The sequence below is a fragment of the Sceloporus occidentalis genome, unplaced genomic scaffold (assembly GCF_023333645.1).
Source record: "Sceloporus occidentalis isolate IW3139 unplaced genomic scaffold, rSceOcc1.0.p SCAF_4, whole genome shotgun sequence".
NCBI classification, from domain to species: domain Eukaryota; kingdom Metazoa; phylum Chordata; class Lepidosauria; order Squamata; family Phrynosomatidae; genus Sceloporus; species Sceloporus occidentalis.
In genome coordinates this window covers 117,137,619-117,158,666 of record NW_028316984.1, presented here as the reverse complement: position 1 = coordinate 117,158,666, position 21,048 = coordinate 117,137,619, and the positions used below count along the sequence as shown (strand labels likewise).

The 21,048-nt window shown below is 39.2% G+C and overlaps 1 protein-coding gene across 3 annotated transcripts in view; it reads left to right on the top strand.

Moving 5' to 3' along the window:
• GAS2 (growth arrest specific 2) overlaps positions 1-21,048 on the top strand; it is a 156,535-nt gene that overhangs the window by 64,705 nt on the left and 70,782 nt on the right. For all 3 annotated transcript variants that reach the window (XM_089521345.1, XM_089521343.1, XM_089521344.1), the window contains one exon: positions 10,982-11,123. In XM_089521345.1, the coding sequence (XP_089377471.1) occupies positions 10,982-11,123 (142 nt within the window). The remainder of the gene's footprint in view (positions 1-10,981; positions 11,124-21,048) is intronic.

Genomic DNA, 21,048 nt, shown 5'->3' with positions numbered 1-21,048 from the left:
AAATAATTGTATGTTAAAACTTCCACCGCTACTACCAATACATGATGACACTGGACTAGGCAGACCCATGGTCTGGCTCAGTTTATGGCACATCCTGTATTCATAATATACAATGTGCCCGTGCTACACATGGGTGCACTATACAAAGCTTTCAGCTTATGCTGAAGTCACGGGGCAAAAGAATGAATGGTGCACGTGCCTGTAGTGCATGCACTCTGCCATGCCATGAGCAAGAGCCCCATTATATTCAATGAGGTTCCAGGACACACGTTTTTCATCTTACGCGATGGATGGGTGGGTAGTGTCCAGAACAGATTCCCGCGTAAGTGAAGGGTCCACTATACACACACATCACTCTGATGTGGATTATGGCTATTCCATGGTCATTTGGGTGAGGGATAGCGTACGTTGCATCTACACTGTAGAAATAAGGCAGTTTGACACCATTCTAAGTACTGTAGTTCTATCCTATGGAACCCGGGGATTTGTAGTTTTTCAAGCTTTCAAGCCTTCTCTACCAAAGTGTGTTGGTGTCTCACAAAATTCGAATCCCAGGATTCTGTAGGATGGAGCTATGGCGGTTCAAGTGGTGTCAAACTGTATTTCTACAGTGTAGATGCACCCTGTGACTGAGAGGCATCAACTTACCCAAAGCTATGCATTAGACAGACAAAAGAGAGAGACATATGAGCCTGTACAGACAGGCCAAAATAAAGCTGCTTCAGGTCACTTTGATGGTATGCTCTTTAAATAATGCATCTGTCCTAAGAGGCTGGAAGCTACACCAAAACCATTCTCCAGTCCTAAGGTCTGGAGCACAGCTTTGGCGCAGCTTCTGGCCTCTTAAGATGCGTGTTTCATTTAAACAGCATACTTCCAAAGTGACCCGAAGCAGCTTTATTTTGGCCTGTCTGTATGGGCCCATATGTTAACAGCGTATGTGTGCATATGTGTCTTTACAAATAAATAAATTGATCACAGCTCTGTAGGCAAATGAGCATACATAGAAAATCTGTGCTTGAGAATTGTAAACACTGAGCTAAGTTCAGTTGAAAAATTGGCTCAGTCTGTTAACATTCCAGCATGTTTTTCAAATCATGGAGCCATTAAAAAAAATAAGTGCACCTCATCCAACTTTAAATTCCCCAAATCTCAGCAGCTTCTTTGTGGTTTCTGATTGGAAGAGTTACACACACACACACACACACACACACACACACGGCTTTATCAAAGAAGCAAAAATGAAACATTTTTAGAAGATTGTCAAACTAAACTTCAAAAAAGTCATGAATGAAATCCCCTATGAACATTTTGGGTGACAGAACCAACATCTCTGAGCATCTGTCAGTCTGAAAAATGATAGCAAAGGTGGATTATTTATTTATTTATTTAAAAAAGAGTGGGAGAGGGAAGAAATTCTTTCTTTGTATAATCAAAATTGCTATCCTGGGGTATTTCCTCGTCACTTGACTCATAAAAGGTAAAGCACCATTTGGAACTCATTTTGCAAAAGAGTCAGGGAGAAATTTTACCTTTTGCAGGATTGCATAATATGCGTCTGTCCATTAAGAAATGGGGAGAAACAAAAGAAAATAAGTTGAATATGACAACACAGTCCATGTGGTCTCAGCTGCTTCTTGGAATCTGCATGGAGTTTTGCATTTATTAGTCATATTACAGTGTGGAACTGTCCGCAGATTCAAGAGAATGTGGGTCAAAATTTGGTTCTTTTCAAAGAATGGTCATAGTTTGTAAGGTCAGGTCCAGTATCTTAACTAATGGCCCTTCTTTACAGTGTGTGTCTTTAAACATTTTTTAAGAGTGATAATCTTTTAAGATTATCAGACCCCAAACCCACCTTTAACATTAATTGTTTTTTATTTCATATTCCACCTACTCTCCTTCTCTCCTTTTTAAATTGTCTCTCCATTTTCTCCTTATAATTATATGTAAAGTATCCCAAACTAAAACAGCAACAACAAATAAACGCTGGTGCACTCTGATATAGAACAGGGAATAACTCAGCAAATGACAAATAAGAAAAGTGGGATCCAGAAATTGGTTGGGGTATTTAGGTTTTTGCACCAAACATAAGGTCAGTACATTTACAGTGTCTGGAGCTGTTTAGTTTAGAGAAAAGAAGAGTAAGGGGAGTATGAAGATGGCATATAAAATTATGTCTCATAATTTTCATAATACTAACATTTGGGGTTATCTCATTCAGGTGAATGATGGGAGACTTAGAACAGGTAAAAGAAGGTATTTCTTGTACAGTACATACATTAACTTTAGAAGTTGCTTCTTCGAGGTAAGTTGATAGCTGCCAACATGGAGGGCCTTAAAATGAAATTACTGTATACCAATTCACTGGGGATAAAGCTATCAATAGCTAGTTGGCTACTTGATCACACTGGCTAATTGATACCTTGCATTGAATTGCTTTATGGATATTCCACCTTTTCTCCAAATCTAAAACTCAAAGTGGCTTACAAGAGAAAAGGAAATTCAAGTAAATACAAGTAAAAACTGTTGAAAGAAACCTTTTCATTCTCTTTCCCCTTATTATATAGATAGGGTTTCCTATTTACGCCATTCTCTCTTTCTAACTGTCTTTCTCTGAAGTTTCTAAACTGCAAGTAAGCAGTCGGCAAGCCAGTTAGGACAGGATTTACTTTGTAGTGTTTTTATTTATTATAGCCATTATTGTTTGTTTTTAAACCACAAACTACATATTTGTCATTTTTTGAGTTTGTCTTTATTCTATAGGAAGGCATATTAAAATATAGTCTGGCCCATGTTTTTTGCTGCTCTACTGATGAAAGCTGAATCCTAACAAGTCTTTCATATTTGCTTATTTTTGTTTCCCTTTAAAAGGGTTCACACTCTGGGAAACTCAAATTGCACCCCATATTTTTTGGGTTATGGGCCCAGAAGGGGTCCCAGTTTAGACCCAGTGAGGTCTCAGAAGAGGTTCCAAATTATTTTTAAACTGCTTTTCCTGAAGATACTAGCTTCCAGAAATGTTTTCCTACTCAAACAATAGAAAATGGCTTTAACTAATCCTAATTGAACAATGATATCTGAAATAGAACAAATTATAAAGCGTCGTCATGGAAAATGCAAATGTATCTGACCACTATGGGACTATTTAAAACAATAAATGGGCAGAGACCCACAAAAGCAGGAAAACATAAACATCAGTTTGATGAAGATGCAGAGAAAGTAGCAGCTTATATGCTTGTCTGTAGGTCCCAACATTGCTTACCATATTCAAGGTTTAACTGAAGCAAAACAAATATGGGACAAACTAAAGAAAGTATTTAATTCCCCAAGTACTTCTAATCAAATAGCTTTCAGCTGGCTGCAGTGTGAAAGTGATTTGCTCAATCACTTTCCCTATCCCGTCCTCCATGTGATAATCTCCAATGCCCCGTTGCTGATGTTGTAATAAGCTACAGTAGCTAGATCAGTTGGTTTCTGCACATGGAAATGGAAGGAGGGAGGAAGGTGTCCTTTACCTCTGAGGCATATCTTGGGATTTCCCTCATATGATAACGCTGGCTTCTTGTAGTTTTATGGTGCTTTAAGGACCTACCAAGCTGATTTCATTTGACAGTGTGGCAGGTCAGAAAAATAACTAGGTGTATTATGAATAATGATGATTCTTTCATTCTGGCTTCAGTTCAGTGAAGCCAGCATATAGCCATCTGTAGAGAATCTAAGGGATGGGATTTTGCAGACAGTGTGGTTTCTCAGCAGGCCTGAATCCTCTCTGTGTAGAGATAAATTCCTGACTGTAGCATTAGTTGCTTTAGTGAACTGTGTCACTCTGAAAGTCATTGGAACATCCTGTCACTGGTTTGCTTCATTAACAGCCATTTCTACCTATACCTGACAGAGATTTTTTTTTAAAAAGTATAAAAAATGTACTTCTCTGAGTCCCTGAGACAATAGCCATTTTGCTCACACAACTGCCTCTTTTATGGTCATTCCAGCTAGTCATTGTAATATAGGGATGGAAAGAATATTTGAAAATATTTAAGTCCCAATTCTGGGAAAAGAGTGGTATACAAATAATGATGATGATGATGATAATAATAATAATAATAATAATAATATATTTGAAAAATATTTGCAATTGAGTGCCATTAGGCATTTAGATTTCTTTTGGACAGCATTACACCCAACATTACCAAATTCCTGTAACTATTTTCTCAAAATGCCCTTTCCACTCTAATGGCATCCAGCTTGTGTCTACACTAACTGGTTTCCCCCATCCTCTCATTGCCCTGTCTTCATAACAGAGGACGAAAGCCCAATCCATCTATAAGGATGTCTTTATATTTGAAGGACAATTCTATAGTCAATCTAGGTGCCTTGTTTAGGACCTCAGAGGAAGTGACTCATGTCAATGGCGGTGGGTGTCCCAAAGTGATGCACATGTAGACAGCCATCCGGCATTGCTCATATGTGCCCAGGGAATGGGGGAATTTGGTGGCCCTTTCAGGGCCAGAATACTCTGAAAACAGTCTGGAGTATTTTGGCCGGTATGGACCGACCCAATAATACTGGAGTACCAGAGCAACATGATTCAACTTTGTCTTGAACTGTACTAATGTTACCTGCAAATGGGGGAATCATATGTCTGCATTAGATAACTTTTATTTCCTCCTGTGCATATTCATTTCAGCTCATGGTTACATTCATTTTAAACATGACAAAATGTTAAAATTGATATATATTGTGCACATTTCTAGTATATACTTTTTTGTATTCTGTGTGTGTGTGTGTGTGTGTGTGTCTGTGTGTGTGTTTCTCCCCCAATATGATGCATCAGTTTCCTCAATCTACATGTCTTCATGAAGTGTTATAGTTATAAATCAGTTTGGAAAAATGTAGATTTTAGGGGTGTCTGTGTCTGCTAGTTCATTTTTAGCTTTACTATGTTCAAATTTGGTAAATTTGAACAGTAAGTTATATTTGGTAAATTTTTCTTCCATCCTTACCATCATATCATAAAACCATTTCTGTATGAGGAACAATATAGTTGAGAGTAGGTAAAAAACTTCCTGACATTTTAGGATTCTGTTTCCTTATACATTCCACCCATCCTGGGGGACTGTTTAAAGGTGAAATTCTGACACCTACAACCTGAACAGGAACAATCCAAGAAAAACTTCTCCATGTGATACTTCTCTATGTGTAGATCAGTTCATGAAGGAATAATATGAGGAGGGTATCCAGAGAATGGAAAAGATAATAATAACAATGATTTTTAAAAAGGTATCTGTTGTAAAAATAAACAAAGGCTTTGTTTTCTATAATCAGTGAATGAATGATGTATAGGTATAAAATATTACTAAAATGTCGAGGAAAGACTGTCATATTTTAATAACCTAGGTGACAAAGCTTCCCAGTCTTTTTCTTAAGAAACTGCCTTGCTGACTAGAAGCCCTGCTGTTCTTGGGCTTACTTATTCCCAGGAATTTGTAGAGAAATAAATGATAATTTCGCTTTTCAAGAGATTTTAAAATATGCCTTGAGTCTCCCCAAAGCAAACATTTTAAAACAAAATTATGGAACCTCTTTTGGAAAAATTATATTAATATATTTCTTTTTCCATGTGATTTCATAGAACTACAGCCCCTCTTGGGGGTGCAGAAGTAAACCTGAGCACATTTTTCCAGGCTGACATCATCTGTTTCACTCACACTTTCACATCCTGCATTAAACCTCCTGCATGCACATCAACAAGACAGGACTGTAAAAAGAGTGTAACTGGGGAACAGGGGTCTTTTTTGGTGATATTTGATAGGAGCAATTGTGTGCACTGCTGTTTTAGAGTAACTGTGGCTATACTCTACTATGTCAACAAAAGTCACTTTTGCCATATGGAAACCTAATTATGTCAGGATGATCTGTTCCAAAACACTTTGGAGAAATTCAAGTCATTTAAAAAAAATGTTTTAAAAAAGCATTTGAGAATCAAACCTTTCTTAAATAACAGTATTCATATTTCAGAGTTAGAACTTACAGTTAACAGATCTGAGAATAATAAAAAGGACTTTCTTAGTTATTTTTAGGTGGCTGAAAATTTATTAGGTGAGAAGAAAATAGAGATATTTCCCCACAGTCCTTCAGTATAAATTTAATCTTACTTTTCTTTAAGGCAGTGAGAAAAAAAAATCTGGTTCTATTGATATAAATGGCAACTTTCTCTCCAGGTTTCCTCTATCTCCTTCAGTGCAAAACTATATATTTGAACCAAATTATACATAATGGCAATTTAGAATAATGCATATAGAATCATAGGCCTGTTACAGACAGCCAAAATAAAGCTGCTTCGAGTCACAGTGGAGGTATGGTGTTTCAATGATGCATGCGTCCTAAGAGTCCAGAAGCCACACCAAAGCCACGCTCCAGTCTGGAGCATGGCTTTGGTGCGACTTCTAGACTCTTAGGACGCATGCATCATTGAAACACCATACCTCCACTGTGACTCGAAGCAGCTTTATTTTGGCTGTCTGTAACAGGCCTCAGATTCATAAAATCATAGACTTGGAAGGGACCTCAAGGGTGATCTAGTCCAACACTCTGTCATGGAGAAATACGCAAATAAAGTACTCCTGAAAGACGGCCACCCAAGGACACAATGGGGCACCAGGCACCTAACAAATATATATATTTAATTTTAATGTAATCAGTCCTGTGTACCCCCCTCCCCCCAGAATCTAGTGCAAATTGATGAGACACATGCAGGAAATACCAGAGTTTCCTGGAAAATCGACAGCAAAGTGCAAGGGCTTTTTAAAATCCACATTAAGGTCTTAAACTCAGAGTTTGCTGCTGATTGGGCCCTGCACCAGTGTCCTGAATGTGCCAGATTTGGGGAAAATGTCACACGCCATGTGTCCTGATTGGCACAGATTCAAGACAAATTCATTTTTTCACCCTCTTGTAGACTTGGCCTGAGCTAAATATGCCAATTCCCTAATTCATCCCTCATAAGGCTTAGTTTCAAGACAATTATTCAGCTAGAATGCCCTCATCTGAACACATTCCAGCTTCTCCATATCCCTCTTGAACCTCCTGAATAAGTTCTGCAACATTGATGGGAATCCCTTTTGTATGAGTTCCATTAAGGTGAAGTGAAAACACATGAAGAACTGGTCCCATGTATTTCAATAGGTTCTTCACCAGATGATCCTAAAGGATTTTTTAATAGGTTTGTTTTACACTAGGATTTTTTAAATTGCTGCTGAGGTATTGGATTTCATCAAACACCTTAGAAAGTTAATTCAACTAGTGGCCTTACAGGGGGGCTGGCAGACTGCTGTGTTACCCAAAATATTCTTTTAATGCCTATTTGCAGGAGCCCTGGTGCTGCAATGGTTAAATGCCTGTACTGCATTCACTCATTCACAAACCATAAGGTTGCGAGTTCAATACCAGCAAAAGGACTCAAGCTTGACTCAGGCTTGCATCCTTCCAAGGTCTCTAAAATGAGTACCCAGTTTGTTGGGGGCAATTAGCTTACACTTTGTAAACCGCTTAGGGAGTGCTTAAGTACACTGATAAGCGGTATAGAAATGTACTTGCTATTGCTATTGCTATTTCCATACTCCCATTCACCCAAGGCCCTGCTTCTTCTGCTCACTTAGTGGCTTCCTTCTAAATCTTGTTTCAAGGATAGTGATTTTATATTTCAGCTTTTTTTTTGTTCTTGCAGTCACAGTGTTCTTAAACTGATCTTTTTAGTGCCTGTAACTGGGCAAGATCTTTAATTCCTTACATTTCTTCATGGTCTGGGGAATTAAGCATTTTTTTAAAAAAAAAAATTACCACAAATGTGATCTGAAATAATATGAAATGTTACAAAATGTGTGAGAAGCTATGAAGAGGAAACAAATAATTAAAGCCTTTCCTGAAGTAATAGGAACCAGCAAAGTAATGGGTCTGTTAGGGTGTACTGTATCTGTATAATGGAACAGGAAACGATTAAACAGCTGAAAAACAGAACAAGGATAAGAGCAAACTTCACACTGGACAGGTTGCTGTAGTAACTGCATTTCTTTTTTTCTTTGCTTTTTTTAAAATCACAGATCAGCTCTGATAAATGGCAGAAGTACAGTGAAAGCACTAAAATACTATAGCTTTTAAATGATTTTTTTAAAAAAAGTTTTAAGAAATTACCTTCTTTGTAGAGGAAATGGTTGATATTAATGCAAGCTGAATTGCATCCTAAAGCAGAACAAATTGTGGAGCTTATGGGTGTCCATGGAGATGCTGTTCTGTTGGGGTATGTGTGTAAGAGAGAGATTGAAAGCTCTACTCCATGTGCCATACAATGTAACCTCAAAAAATAAGGTATCCTGGTTAGAGATTCCTAGCAGATTTAAAGTCACTGGGAATCATGATGGGACAAGATGGCTCACAAAACATAGTCTGTGTGGTTGTGTGTAGACAGGTGCGTTGGAAACAAAATTAGCATTCCCTTACTCAAATATCGCAGTTATAGTAGGTAATCAGCTTTCAAGCTCTTTAAAGCACACCAGAGTTGTCATTCACAAGGAATTTATTTCCACACCACTAGTGTGGTCAAGTCCTTGTCTTAAGTACGGGTACTTTCTGTTGAACCAAAAAGACAAATTAGCGATTCTGTTGGTGTACCAGGTACACTTGTCCCTCCACATTTGCTGGGGTTAGGGGCACAGGACACCTGTGAATATGGAAAAACTGCAAATAATAAAAACACTATGTTTTTACCTGAGAGAACACTCCTCTAGGAATCCCTAGGTCCTCCAGTGCAACTCTGTGGTCAACATCTTCCAGACATTGACCATGGAATTGCACTGGAGGAGCAACAAATGCCTAGTGGAGTGTTCTCTCTATGAATCTCTAGGTCCTTCAGTGCGACTTTTGGTTAAAGTTGACTATAGGGTTGTGCTGGAGGACTTAGATATTCCTGGAGAGAACATAGTAATAAAATATCTGAATAATCAAATCCACAAAAGTAAAAACTGCAAATGTGGAAAAACAAGTGTATTCTACTGCCTAAAGTGATTTCACTTTCTTGTATGGAAATCTCAGATAATTTCAACATTCAATCATTGATGATGCCTGAGAGGGCTTGGCTTGGGGCTTCATGGCCACCATGACAATAAGCATGTATAATTCCAATTTCACAATTTCAAGTGTGAGAATGAAAGTTTGAAGTGTGTGACCATGTTGATTTGGTCACAAATGTTCTCTTTGAAATCTAGATTGATGGTGGCCCTTTCCCACCATAGTGGAGATGAGCTTATTAAAATCATCAATACAAGAAATTTTCTGTAATCCAAGCAGTTGTTGAGTGTTCTTGGTGAGATTTCAGTCAGCATGCCTGTTGTTCTTGTTGAGACCATTGCATCATTGGAGTATGGAGATAGAATGGCCTTTCCTGGTTTTCCAAAATAAGCTGTCCAGAAATTAATTCTGTGGTTGTCATGATCCAGAGGTAACTCGGAAAAGACTAGAGGCTGATGAATGACTAGCACCAACAAAGAGACACCAGACCAAATCAGCCACCCCTTTCACTTTATGGGCTGATGTGGCCGTTTGATATTGTGGTTCTACTGTTACCTACAGGATGAGTGACACTGGGGGATTTTGCTCATGAAATATATCCTAGTATTGTTTTGTTTTAAAAACAGAATCTTTGATTAATATATACTTCTGGAGGGACATCTTCTGAGGATGATTCTCAGATTGTGGTTCTCACTGAAACACATGAAATGCGTCAGTGGATTATGATGAGCTGGAACTCATCTTCCTCTTCCAGCCTATTAAAAACAAAATCAGATTAATAATGCTTAAATTAATATTCTTCATATTTACATTCCACTTACCTCAAATTTGTTTGTTTGTAAACATTATGAAAAATAAAAATTAAAAACACTTGGAAAAATTATTTCTCACGATGCTGCTGTCATCTGGTACACACTTGTTCCAACTTCTGTATGGCTGCTCCAAGCAATGAGTAACTTATGTGGTTTGGCTGTCACTGTATGGTGTGTCTACCATCTGGCTTGCTGGTGACAAAGTGGCAAAATATGTGGATAGAGGGAAGGGGAACACAGCCATGTTGCAATGTGGCACTTCACATACAATGGCTTGTCATGTGGTTTGTTAACATTGTGGCCTGAATTTGTTTAGCCTGATGTACCTCCAGCAGCACCCTCTCTGTTTTCCAAACAATAGTGTCACTACAAGTGATCCTTTCAGTTGGGATGGCAAGTCAGCTCTAATTACTTTGCCAGTAGCAACAGTGAGATGAAACATTCTCAGCCCCATGATATTTGGATTTTCTTCTTCCTCAGAGTTTTGTGATGTTTCCAAGAATGAGTAGGGAATGTTTATGCCTTCCTTCCCCCACAAGCAATCTGCATCTGGACATACAGCTGCATGCTTCTGCAGACATCATCTGTGCTTCCTGGTGCTTGGCTGAAATAAAATCTTAAATTTAATGTACAGCTCCAGAACAGAAATACATACTCAATAAATCACCAGAATTGCCAAGCTACATAATATAACTCTTATATTTAGTCTCACTTACTCAGGGATGTGAAAAAATTCATTGTATAGAGCACTATCACCCTATTTCTGTATGTACATGTGCTTTTCAATTTTTATTTTGTTTTGTTGCTGTATCTAAATGTTAGTACTGCATAAAAAATGCAGAATTTGCTAGTGTTTAGGCATAATGAAACAAATATATGTTAATCTCCAGCCCTTCAGTAAGCTTTGGGAGTAAAGATGTTTGGGAGTTTTGGAATAAAAGTCAAGTAAGAACTCTTTATGTTGTGAGAATGGAAGTCTGCATAGAGCAATTGGATCCGAATACTCATATATTCTTAGACAGTGTGAATAGCAAAAGTGTTACCATTGTCCAAGAAATTAACCATCCCATATGTATTTAAAATCAGATTTGTTTATATTACAGATGATGCCAGTGAGAAAAATCCCCTGTAAAGCCAATGCACCATCTGGATCTTTTTTTGCACGGGACAATACTGCTAATTTCTTATCCTGGTGCAGAGATGTGGGAGTGGATGATACTTGTCTGTTTGAGTCGGAAGGTTTGGGTATGTATCAGTTCTTACATATTACGGTTTGCATTAAGCTGTATTAAAGTGTCAGCAGAATTAAATCTATGCCAAGATCATGGTAATTTCTTCGAAAAGCAAAATTATTATTATGCAGCTTGCTTGCTTTGGTTTTAGAACAATGACAACTTTTATTTATTTAAACATAAAATAAATATTAATTAGTTGTTATCTGCCAACATCAACTTGGAAATATGGGGCGAAGCAGACCAGCAGCTTGGAGCAGCCTCTGGCCGCTCTAGCCCTGATCAGCCAGGGACCACATCAACCAGACATCTCACTCAGAAAGCTGGCTGTTGCCACTGTTCCAAATGGGCCACTGGCAAGGAGCAGCTTTCAGCTTCTCCTTTTGCCAAAAGCCTTGGGCTGCCTTACGAGGTCTCAGAGCAAACTCCAGACGTATCGGGGCAGTAGTGTCACTAGGGGAGTGTGGGGCATGTGGACCACACCAGTTGACACCATTGAAAGGGAGTGACACCACAGAAGGATTGACATCTGGCGAGCACCCCCACCTCTCTGCCATGTGCCACAACATGCAGCTGGAAGGATAGGGCCTGGCACCCCATCCCTGTCCTATGAGAATCCATTACCCCCATCCCTGCCCCGCACTGTTTTACTCTGAAGTAAAGCCACACAGGACAGGCAGTTGGGAAAGGGCCCATTTGGCTCCACCACAAAGCCCCGCCCACTCACCAGGGATGCTGCTGCATCGGGGGGGGGGGGGGGGGGCATCATTCGCACACCACTCTTCCAAAGCAGCTGGAAGCTGCACTTTTTGGCCTGTCTTTTTTGGACCTTAAGTCAACCTTATGAATGAGAGACTACCAAGATCTATGGTTATCAGTTGCCTTGCTCAGGTCTTGCAAACTCAGGGCCATGGTTTCCTTGATTGAATCAATCCAACTGTATGTACTCTTCCACTTTTCCTACTGCCTTCTTGTTTATTATCTTGCCCAGTAAGTCACAATGTCTCATGATATTCCCCAAACTGTGATAGTGTCAGTTTAGTTATCTATGCTTCTAGTAAAAGTTTCAGCTTAATTTGTTCTCGTACCCCTTCATTTGTCTTGTAGTCCATGTAGAAATAGTTTAATGCACACTTACTGGGGAATATGTTCCATTAAACAAAAAGTAGTGGATAAAAGTTCATGCTGCAGATCAATAAGAACTGCATAGGACAGTTCTAAAACTATGAGTTTAAAGTAGTGAATCATTTGACAAAATGCTGCTCCATATCAATAAATCTTTTTTCTCATGAAAAATTTTTTTGGGGAGAAGTAATTTAACCCAACATCCTCCTTTATATATGTAATTTTGAAAGGGCAGAGAACATTACCACTTGCTTTTCTGAATGCTTTGAAGCAGAGATCAAGTTTCTGTAAAAACCCCACTAGGGTGCAAGGGATAGCAATAATTGGCTGATCTGGGTATGTGCCTCTGTAGTAGTTTTCTTTGTTTCCCAAGCTACCAGGCATTCCAGCATGTTCAGTGTTTCTATATTCCCTAGTAGGTCAGTACCTTTTGCTATACACTTTGTATCGGTGGGCTGGCAAACTGTGACTTTGACTGGCCACAGATCGCTATAACCCATATCATTCAATGGTGGTGCATGCATGTGTCTGTGCATGTCACCACCGCTGAATAATATGGGGTGTGATGGTCTGCGTTTTTTGCCATCCACCCAGGGAAGAGGGGGGCAAAACAAACCATCACAGTTGGGAAAAGTCAATTGTATTGTTCTATTTAATCTGTTAATTAAAACGAAACAGATATGGGCTGATCAGTCCTTTGGTAGAGACTACAAGAAGAACAGTGAGAGAGGAAGATATTGTATAATGAAGAGATTTCAGGCCTCATCCTGCAATATGTCTTACCTTTAGGGAGCACAGCAGGCCAAAGACATTTTGCTGTCTGACCTTGAAGAGTAAAGGCATACCTCCAGTGAGGATGGAGACAAATTTAATGCAAGCTTGGTATTTGTGGCATCTTAGGCAGAAAATGCTTCTCCTTGGAAGCAAAAATATAGTAATAAAAAACCCTTCCCACAGCCATGGCTAATTCAGTTGTGTCTGCACAGTTACTCTTATGGCAGTTCCTCCTAGGAATGGGAATACTATTTGGAAATATATATATATTGAAAATGTGTTTCTCAAGTTAAGAAATCCTGATGAGAAGAATCCTTGACTGATAAGAATTTGTACAATTTGAGATTTATTCTACACAACATTTAAATGCACTTTTATGTTCTGAAAATAGCATTTTCTATGTAGAAAATAATACTTATGCAAAGAAATATTATTTTCTGCACATAATTTTGTTTAATCTTGCTTTAGCGTTTATATTTTGTGGATTTTAGCAATACCCTTTTAAATTGCTATCAGCTAGTTTTAGTTTTGTGCACAAAAATGCCATGTATGAATTTGCACATAAGTCTTGAACTGCAAATAATCTTTGAAATCTGCATATTTTTGAAGTCTTTTTGTAGTGAGGAGTAAGTGTTTAAAATTACTCATTGCTTCCTTTGAGAAGAAAATTAGCAAAGAATTGCATCCCCAGTCCTTCCTGGATAGTTAAGAGAGTAAAATACCTAGCCAGATGTTCTTAAGAACTGAAAAACTTGATGCTGACACTGTGATTTTACTTTGTATCTTTCTCCCCATTATGAACCAACATGGCTAACTTCATTTGTCATTTGTATATCCCCGTGATCATAACCCAGTTTAACTCTTTCACAGGGACTTTCTCTTAGGGTTTCTACAGCTATTAATAAATAAATATTATATAATCATAAAAATGAGTAATGGTAGAAGTGAAGGATAGAGCAAGGATATTATGAGATTATCTCACAAATAAATGTGCAAGGAAAAGGACACCGAAACAGAAGAAAAACAGATCAGTTGCAACCTAGATAACAGTTACACACATTCAAAAGCTTTTTGAACAGTGGAAAACAGAAGCCTCTTGATGGTAGCACAGTGGGTTCATTTAGTGCTCCAAAAGACTTGTCTTCCATCACAACAGCTTTTCAGTTTTATCTGCATTGTGGTTCCAAGGAAACAATTGATTCTCTTCATCTTCAGCTGAAATGCAATCTTGAAGCAAAAGGCTGTCCTAAATTTTGTATCAAAAGAGATTTTTCATAAAAATGAAAAGAGAAAAAATATTCTCAAGATGATGATTTTGCTAAAGTAGTTTTTTCTTGATACACAGATGGTCCGGATACCAGCTTCCCCCCCCCCCTGCCCCCAATGCTAGTAGCTAAGGTTAAAGGGCACCACTGCTTCAGTAAAGGAGACAAGAACAGCTTGGACTCATTTGAATTTAGTGTTTGTGAACAATACTACCTAGGCCTGATTCTTCTTCTATTTTTCCTTCCTTGAATTGACAGACTCCCCTACAGCATTTGGTATATAGGTTTGCTGCATACCAAATGCAAAGATTTCTTCCTCTCATCACAAAATTTTAAAAAATACAAAAATTGGGACTGTTTTCCCAGACACTAGAGGAGGAGGAAGAGTAGTACAAAATCAACTGTGATGCCAGCAGGTGAACCCCTAGCATTTGGTACATAAGGCCTGATTGCTACATATTTAATGCTCAGAAGTCAATATGTTGTAAGTTCAGCTAGCCCCTTCTGCCTGCCATCACTAGTTCCAAAAATACAGAGTTTGGGACTGCTTTGCCCAGCTAACCTGGAAAGGAGGAAGAAGAGTGGTGCCATGATAGCTGTAAGGCCACTAGGCTAACCTCCAGCACTTGGTATGTAAGACCTGACTTGTGTGCCAAGTGCTTAAGGGTCAGTCCTGTGAAAGTTGATGCCCACTTTCAACAAAACAAGGAATGTAGCCTTTAGGATGTCATGTATTGCCTGGGTTTCAGGACCCCAAGTATGGGACATCCTGTATAAAACGCAACACGTGGTTCCCCATTTACAATGTTTTGTAATATTTTCTAGTGCAACAATCTGCCTGTGAAATTTAAAGGGAAGGATGGTCCCTATAGTTAACTTTGCATTGTTTTTAGTATCTTTTGTGCAGCAGAAATTAAGGAGAACACAATTAAATTCATAATACTGTATAATCTTTAGCTTAGCAAGTCAGGGCAAGCAGCTGATGGGAAACTAACCTGAAATTATTTTCTAAAATTTATTTAATTATCCTTAGACTATATGTCTGTAAGGAAGAAGGGTTGTTTTGATTTTTTATAAGTACTTCCCTCTTTTTCATACATCCTCACCAATCATTTGTTCAAGGGAGGATGCATTCCACTTTGGGATATTATGCTATCTAAGTGGCAGATAGCCATATTTGCAATTAGAAATTCACCTCATTTAGAAGATGTCTTTCCTGCCTACACAGGAAATACATGTGGGTGAAGGACAAAAAAATTATCAAAGACACTATTCAGTAGTGCCGTGAAATGTGTCAATGCATTACATACTTGAGATGCTGATGTTTACAATGCTTTATGAAAGGCCTCTGTATCTCTGCAACTTTACAGTTATAACAGTCTGGTGGTTGCCAGGGCAACTCAGCTTATAGTAAGGCAAATAGGTGTGAAAAATCTGTGTGAATGGTTGGGGGGCATAGCAAATGTTTATTCTCTTTTTCCCCTTTAGGTCCTGTATTTGCAAAGCACCTTAGCCTACCAGATTTCTCTGCTTGCCTCCTGTATATTCTTTTCTTTCAAACCATATTTAATAATACCTCTCCACTGTCATTTGGAAAACAAAAACTAAATACCCTAAAGGCATCAGATCTCATCTGATCTTGGAAGCTAAACACGGTCAGCCCTGCTTAGTACTTGTATGGGAGACTGCCAATGAATACCAGTTGCTGCAGGTTATATTTCAGAGGAAGAAACTGACAAAACCACCTCTGAGTATTCCTTGCCTAAGAAAACCCTATGACAATCATGAAGTCACCATACATTGAGAGATTACTTGAAGGCACACACACATACACAGAGAAGGAAGGTAGATTGAGACCTACTGGTAGATTTCTGGATGATTCATGGAGTTTGCCAAAAGTTTAATTTTGTTTAATCTTGCTTTAGCTTTTATATTTTGTGGACTTTACCAATACCTTTTTAAATTGTTGTCAGCCAGTTTATAATAATAATAATAATAATAATAATAATAATAATAATAATAATAATAATTTTTATTTCTATCTTCCCGCCTCTCCCAATGGATCGAAGCGGGATCACAGCAAGGTTAAAATTACAAGATTAAAATTACAGCACCATTAAAACCACAGTGAAAAATAAAAACATAAAAACATAAAAAGAATCTAAAAACAGTAGCATCAATCAATCAAGGGGTCAGCTGGTCTCGTTCCATACTGGTAATCTTCATAGGAGGTCAGGAGGATAAGCACGGCGGAAGAGTTCTGTCTTTACCGCCTTCTTAAAGATTTCTAAAGATGTAATAAGGCGGGTCTCCTCTGGGAGTCCATTCCAAAGTCTGGGGGCAGGTATGCTAAATGCCTTTAGGGAAGTAGAAACATGTTTGGATGATGGTATCTCCAACAAATTCTTCCCACTTGTTCTAAGAGTGCGGGGCGGATTGTATAGGGAGATGCGTTCCCGTAAGTAACGCGGATCCAAGCCATGTAGGGCTTTAAAGGTAATGACCAACCTCTTGTACTGTGCCCGGAAGCTAATTAGGAGCCAGTGTAGATCTTTCAAAATGGGGGTTATATGGTCAAGTCTTGAAGAGCTAGTGACCAACCCAGCTGCTGCATTTTGCACTAGTTGAAGCTTCTGAACTTGATACAAGGGTAGCCCCATGTAGAGCGCATTGCAGAAGTTGAGACGAGAGATTACCAGAGCGTGTACTACAGCTTCCAGGTCCTTTCGGTTGAGGTAGGGTCGCAGTTGACATATCAACCGAGGTTGGTACCAAACACATCTGGCTGTCGCATCCACTTGAGATGACAAATGTAGAGACAGATCCAGAAGTACTCCCAAACTGCGAACTTCATCCTTCAGGGGAAGTGTGACCCCATCAAAGATTGGTGGACAAATTTAGTCCTGATCTGGGGGAAAAGGCTGTATAGAAATAAATATTCTAATATAATAATAATAATAATAATAATAATAATAATAATAATAATAATGTAACTTTGGCCCAGTACAGACAGCGGAAAAGGGGTGGTCCGCAGCTGCCACTTTCCATGGAGGATTGGGGCCAGGGCAGCCATACCGGCAGCCCAGAGGCCCCAATCCGGCACTTTTCCAAGCCACAGAGAAGCGGCAAAATACCGCTTCTCTGTAGCCTGGAAAAGGGGTGTCCTTGGGGCTTCATGCCCCGGACATCCTGGGAGCCAGGGCCATGGGAGAAAGGGGCCACTTGGCCCCTTTCTCCCTGGCGTTGTTCCCGCAGCTGTTTGTGGGCTGCGGGAATGAGGCGTGCTTCCAAAAGGAGCTGTGTTTCAGAGCTCCTTCTCATGCTCGCGCCACACTGTTTGGATGCGATGCTTGCGTGACATCATAATGGTGGCACCCATGTACACAAGGTGCTGCCATTATTGCACCACCGGCACGTATTAGGGTTAGGGAGCGTGTACATAGTGCGTGCACCCTAACCCTAATACCGGCGCTGGTACGTCACTTGGCGGTCTGTACCATGCTATTATTAAGAAATAAAATGCAACATTTTAATAATTTTTATTCTCACTGCTTGTTTCTCAAGGCAGTGATGGGACCTACGTGGCCCTCCAGATGTTATTGGACTGCAATTCCTAGCACTCCACCATCATGGTTACTGATGAAGGATACTACAAAGTGCAGTCACTTCAGTAAGATCTGGAGGGCCATATAATTTTCATCCCCTGTCGAACTATACAATTATAGTCCTTTAATTCCACTTTAAATGCCATGGCAACATCGTATGGAATCCTAGGGCTTGTACTTTACCCTCTGTCAAAGAATTCTAAGTAACCATCTCTAAATTATTAATTCTGTCAGTATACATACACTTTTTCAATGCCTTAAATTTTTTGTATTAATTGGTTTACTTTGACTGGATTTTTGTGCAGTGGTAATGGCCACTTAGGGAGTTTCATTATTACCCCCCCCCCCCCCCAATCTACTGATGTAATGTTGTATTTGTATATTCAGTGTATGGTACCTGGGCTACATTAGGCAACTGACCTGGGCTACAAAAATTTGGTAGGAAAAAAACCCCAAGATTGACAGATGTATTTCATATGCATAGAATCATAGAATCATAGAGTTGGAAGAGACCACTAGGGCCATCCAGTCCAACCCCCTGCCATGCAGGAAATCCAAATCAAAGCATCCCCAGCAGATGGCCATCTAGCCTCTGCTTAAAGACCTCCAAGGAAGGAGACTCCACTACACTCCGAGGGAGTGTGTTCCACTGTCGAACAGCCCTTACTGTCAGGAAGTTCTTCCTAATGATGAGGTGGAATCTCTTTTCCTGTAGCTTGCATGATAATGCATGATAATGAATAATGTGAACTCTATTGTATTCCATTGAAAGTGACAATTCAATTTAAGCCCATTGCTTCTAAGAAATGGTATTTTCCTACTGGCAACACAGATGGATTTTTTTTTTTTTACCAATAGGGTCAGTCAAAGTGGGCCCAAAAGTAGTCCCCTCTCCCTCTGTATTCAGAAAGGCCACTCACCTTCTGTAGTTTGTACAGGGAGCATTTTTTTTTGCTGTTTTTGCCTTTGGGGGGGATGGGGAGGGTTCCCCCCCAAAAAAACCAGCATGACTTTCAGTCATTTTTAGTTTTGGAGGGGGGAACAGTCCCTTCCAGCTTTAAGTCACATGAGAAGGGGAAATATACCAGAATTGTGCACCATGAACCCCAGAAGGAAAGATGTTGCCTTTTCACTTTTTTGAAAATGAGATGCTGTACAGATTTCTGAGGTCTAACAAGTGTGTGTGTGTGTCTTGCACTTTGAGAGGTTCCTCACCCCTGCTTTATAAGGTCATCAGGATTACAAAGAGAGACCTTTTCCAGGAGTAGGTTCTAGACTTCCTTCCATATTCAGGGACAACCTATTTGTATTCCAAGATCCCCCCCCCACCTTTTTAGGGTTTTTAGCCTGGGTTTAGTTTTTTGGCATAGGATATTTCAAATCACTCTTTTGCTTAATACAAGGAGTCATTACGAAGTCCTATACACTACTGTTTGGTGAATAAGAGATGAAACAGGAGACCCTTTTAATTCAAGACTTTCAAAAGCATTGAATTGCACCTTGAACATGTAAACAAGGTCAAGGTGGGAGGGAGTTCAAGTGGTATCTTGGGAAGAGCAATACTAGATACACATTTTTGTGAAGTGAGTCAGTTGTTGTTGTTGTTGTTGTTGTTTTGCTAGTGCAATAAATGAATTACTTGAGGACTTATGTCTAAAAACAGGCAGCCAAGCATTTGATTTTCATAATGCAAGAATAAAACACTCTTTAATTTCCATTTTGTAGAAAATATTATGGCATGTGCAATGGGGTATCTGATTTTTCCTTTATTTTCTTTGAATGTGGCTATACCTTTCCAGGCTTTTGAAGTTCTTGCTTGGTTTCAAAAGAGGTAGTAATAATGGCAGCAGGAAGATGAGGAACAAGGAACAGTCCAGTAAGTAGAGCTCTGTAAGCACAGAGGGCAAATGTCATCTGGCATCAGTTACCCAGACTGAAGGTGACATAGACTTTAAATGTAGACATCAGAAAGCTGAATGGGACTGACTCTTCACTCTTCCTTCCCATACCCTCGCCAGGCTTCAAATGCTTCGCTATGATGGTGTTTAAAACCTGGCATGTAATTGAAGATTTTCTCTACCAACAAGTGATCCCATTGGTACATAGAATATGAAGCCAGGAGAAGGAATTCCCACTGAAGCACTGCAGATCTTGACAATGCACTAGTGCAAAAGTAAATTTGATAACTTATGTAATTTCCCATATTTGTGCATACATTCACATTTTTATGTGTATCCCACCAATCTGTAATCAGTTATATCCAAATATAATATATGAAGTAGTTTAAGTATGAAGTACATTTTGGTCTCTGAGCCTTTGCTGCCTCAAGTCTTAGGAATGCCTCTGGAGAGAGTACTTGCTTAGAACTTGATGTATCTGACAGTGAGGAGTCTGGACTATATGAGTAGAGAAAGCACCCTTTATTTGTAATAAAACACATCCTGCTCCTTGAAGGGAAATACACCAAGAAAGTAGGGAGACAGAAAAGGGAAGCTGATCATAATCCTACTTTGGTTAGAATGCAATTCATTCCTTAATGTGCTCCCTGGAATTAGTCCCTTTATGCTCTGGAAAACTGGTTCCTTGTTGTTCTTACCTCAACAAGAATAAGGCATATTTTACCAGAATCTAAGTATGACCAAAGCTATATTCAGGCATTCATTGGGTAAAAACAAAAACAAAAAGGAAGAAGAGCCAGGGATGTGCACTCCACCCTGTATGCTCTATACCTGGCTGCCCATATTGATGAAAATCTTCACTTCCCTAATGTTAAGGTATGGTTCCCTGCTGTATGGAATGTTGGAACCATTTTCATGTAAATGAAGATAACAGCTCTGTCCAGCCAACAGGGTTCCCATTCCTGAGTAGGATGAGACTCTGAGAAGTCATCTACATTGCCACCATCCACTGATTTGAACCCACCTTTACTATTAATTCAATGGGATATTGCTGAGGGAATCTTGCCTTGCACTTGCCATTTGGCTCTCTCTCTCTCTCTCTCTCACTCACTCTCTCTCTCTCTCTCTCACACACACACACAAAATATGAGTGAAGGTATATGAAAAGAGTATGAAAGAGAAAAAGTCTTTTAAAGGAAGGCTTTATTCTAAGTAAGAAATCTACATTAACAAAAGGATATTTCTGACATGAAAGGTACTTCAAACACATT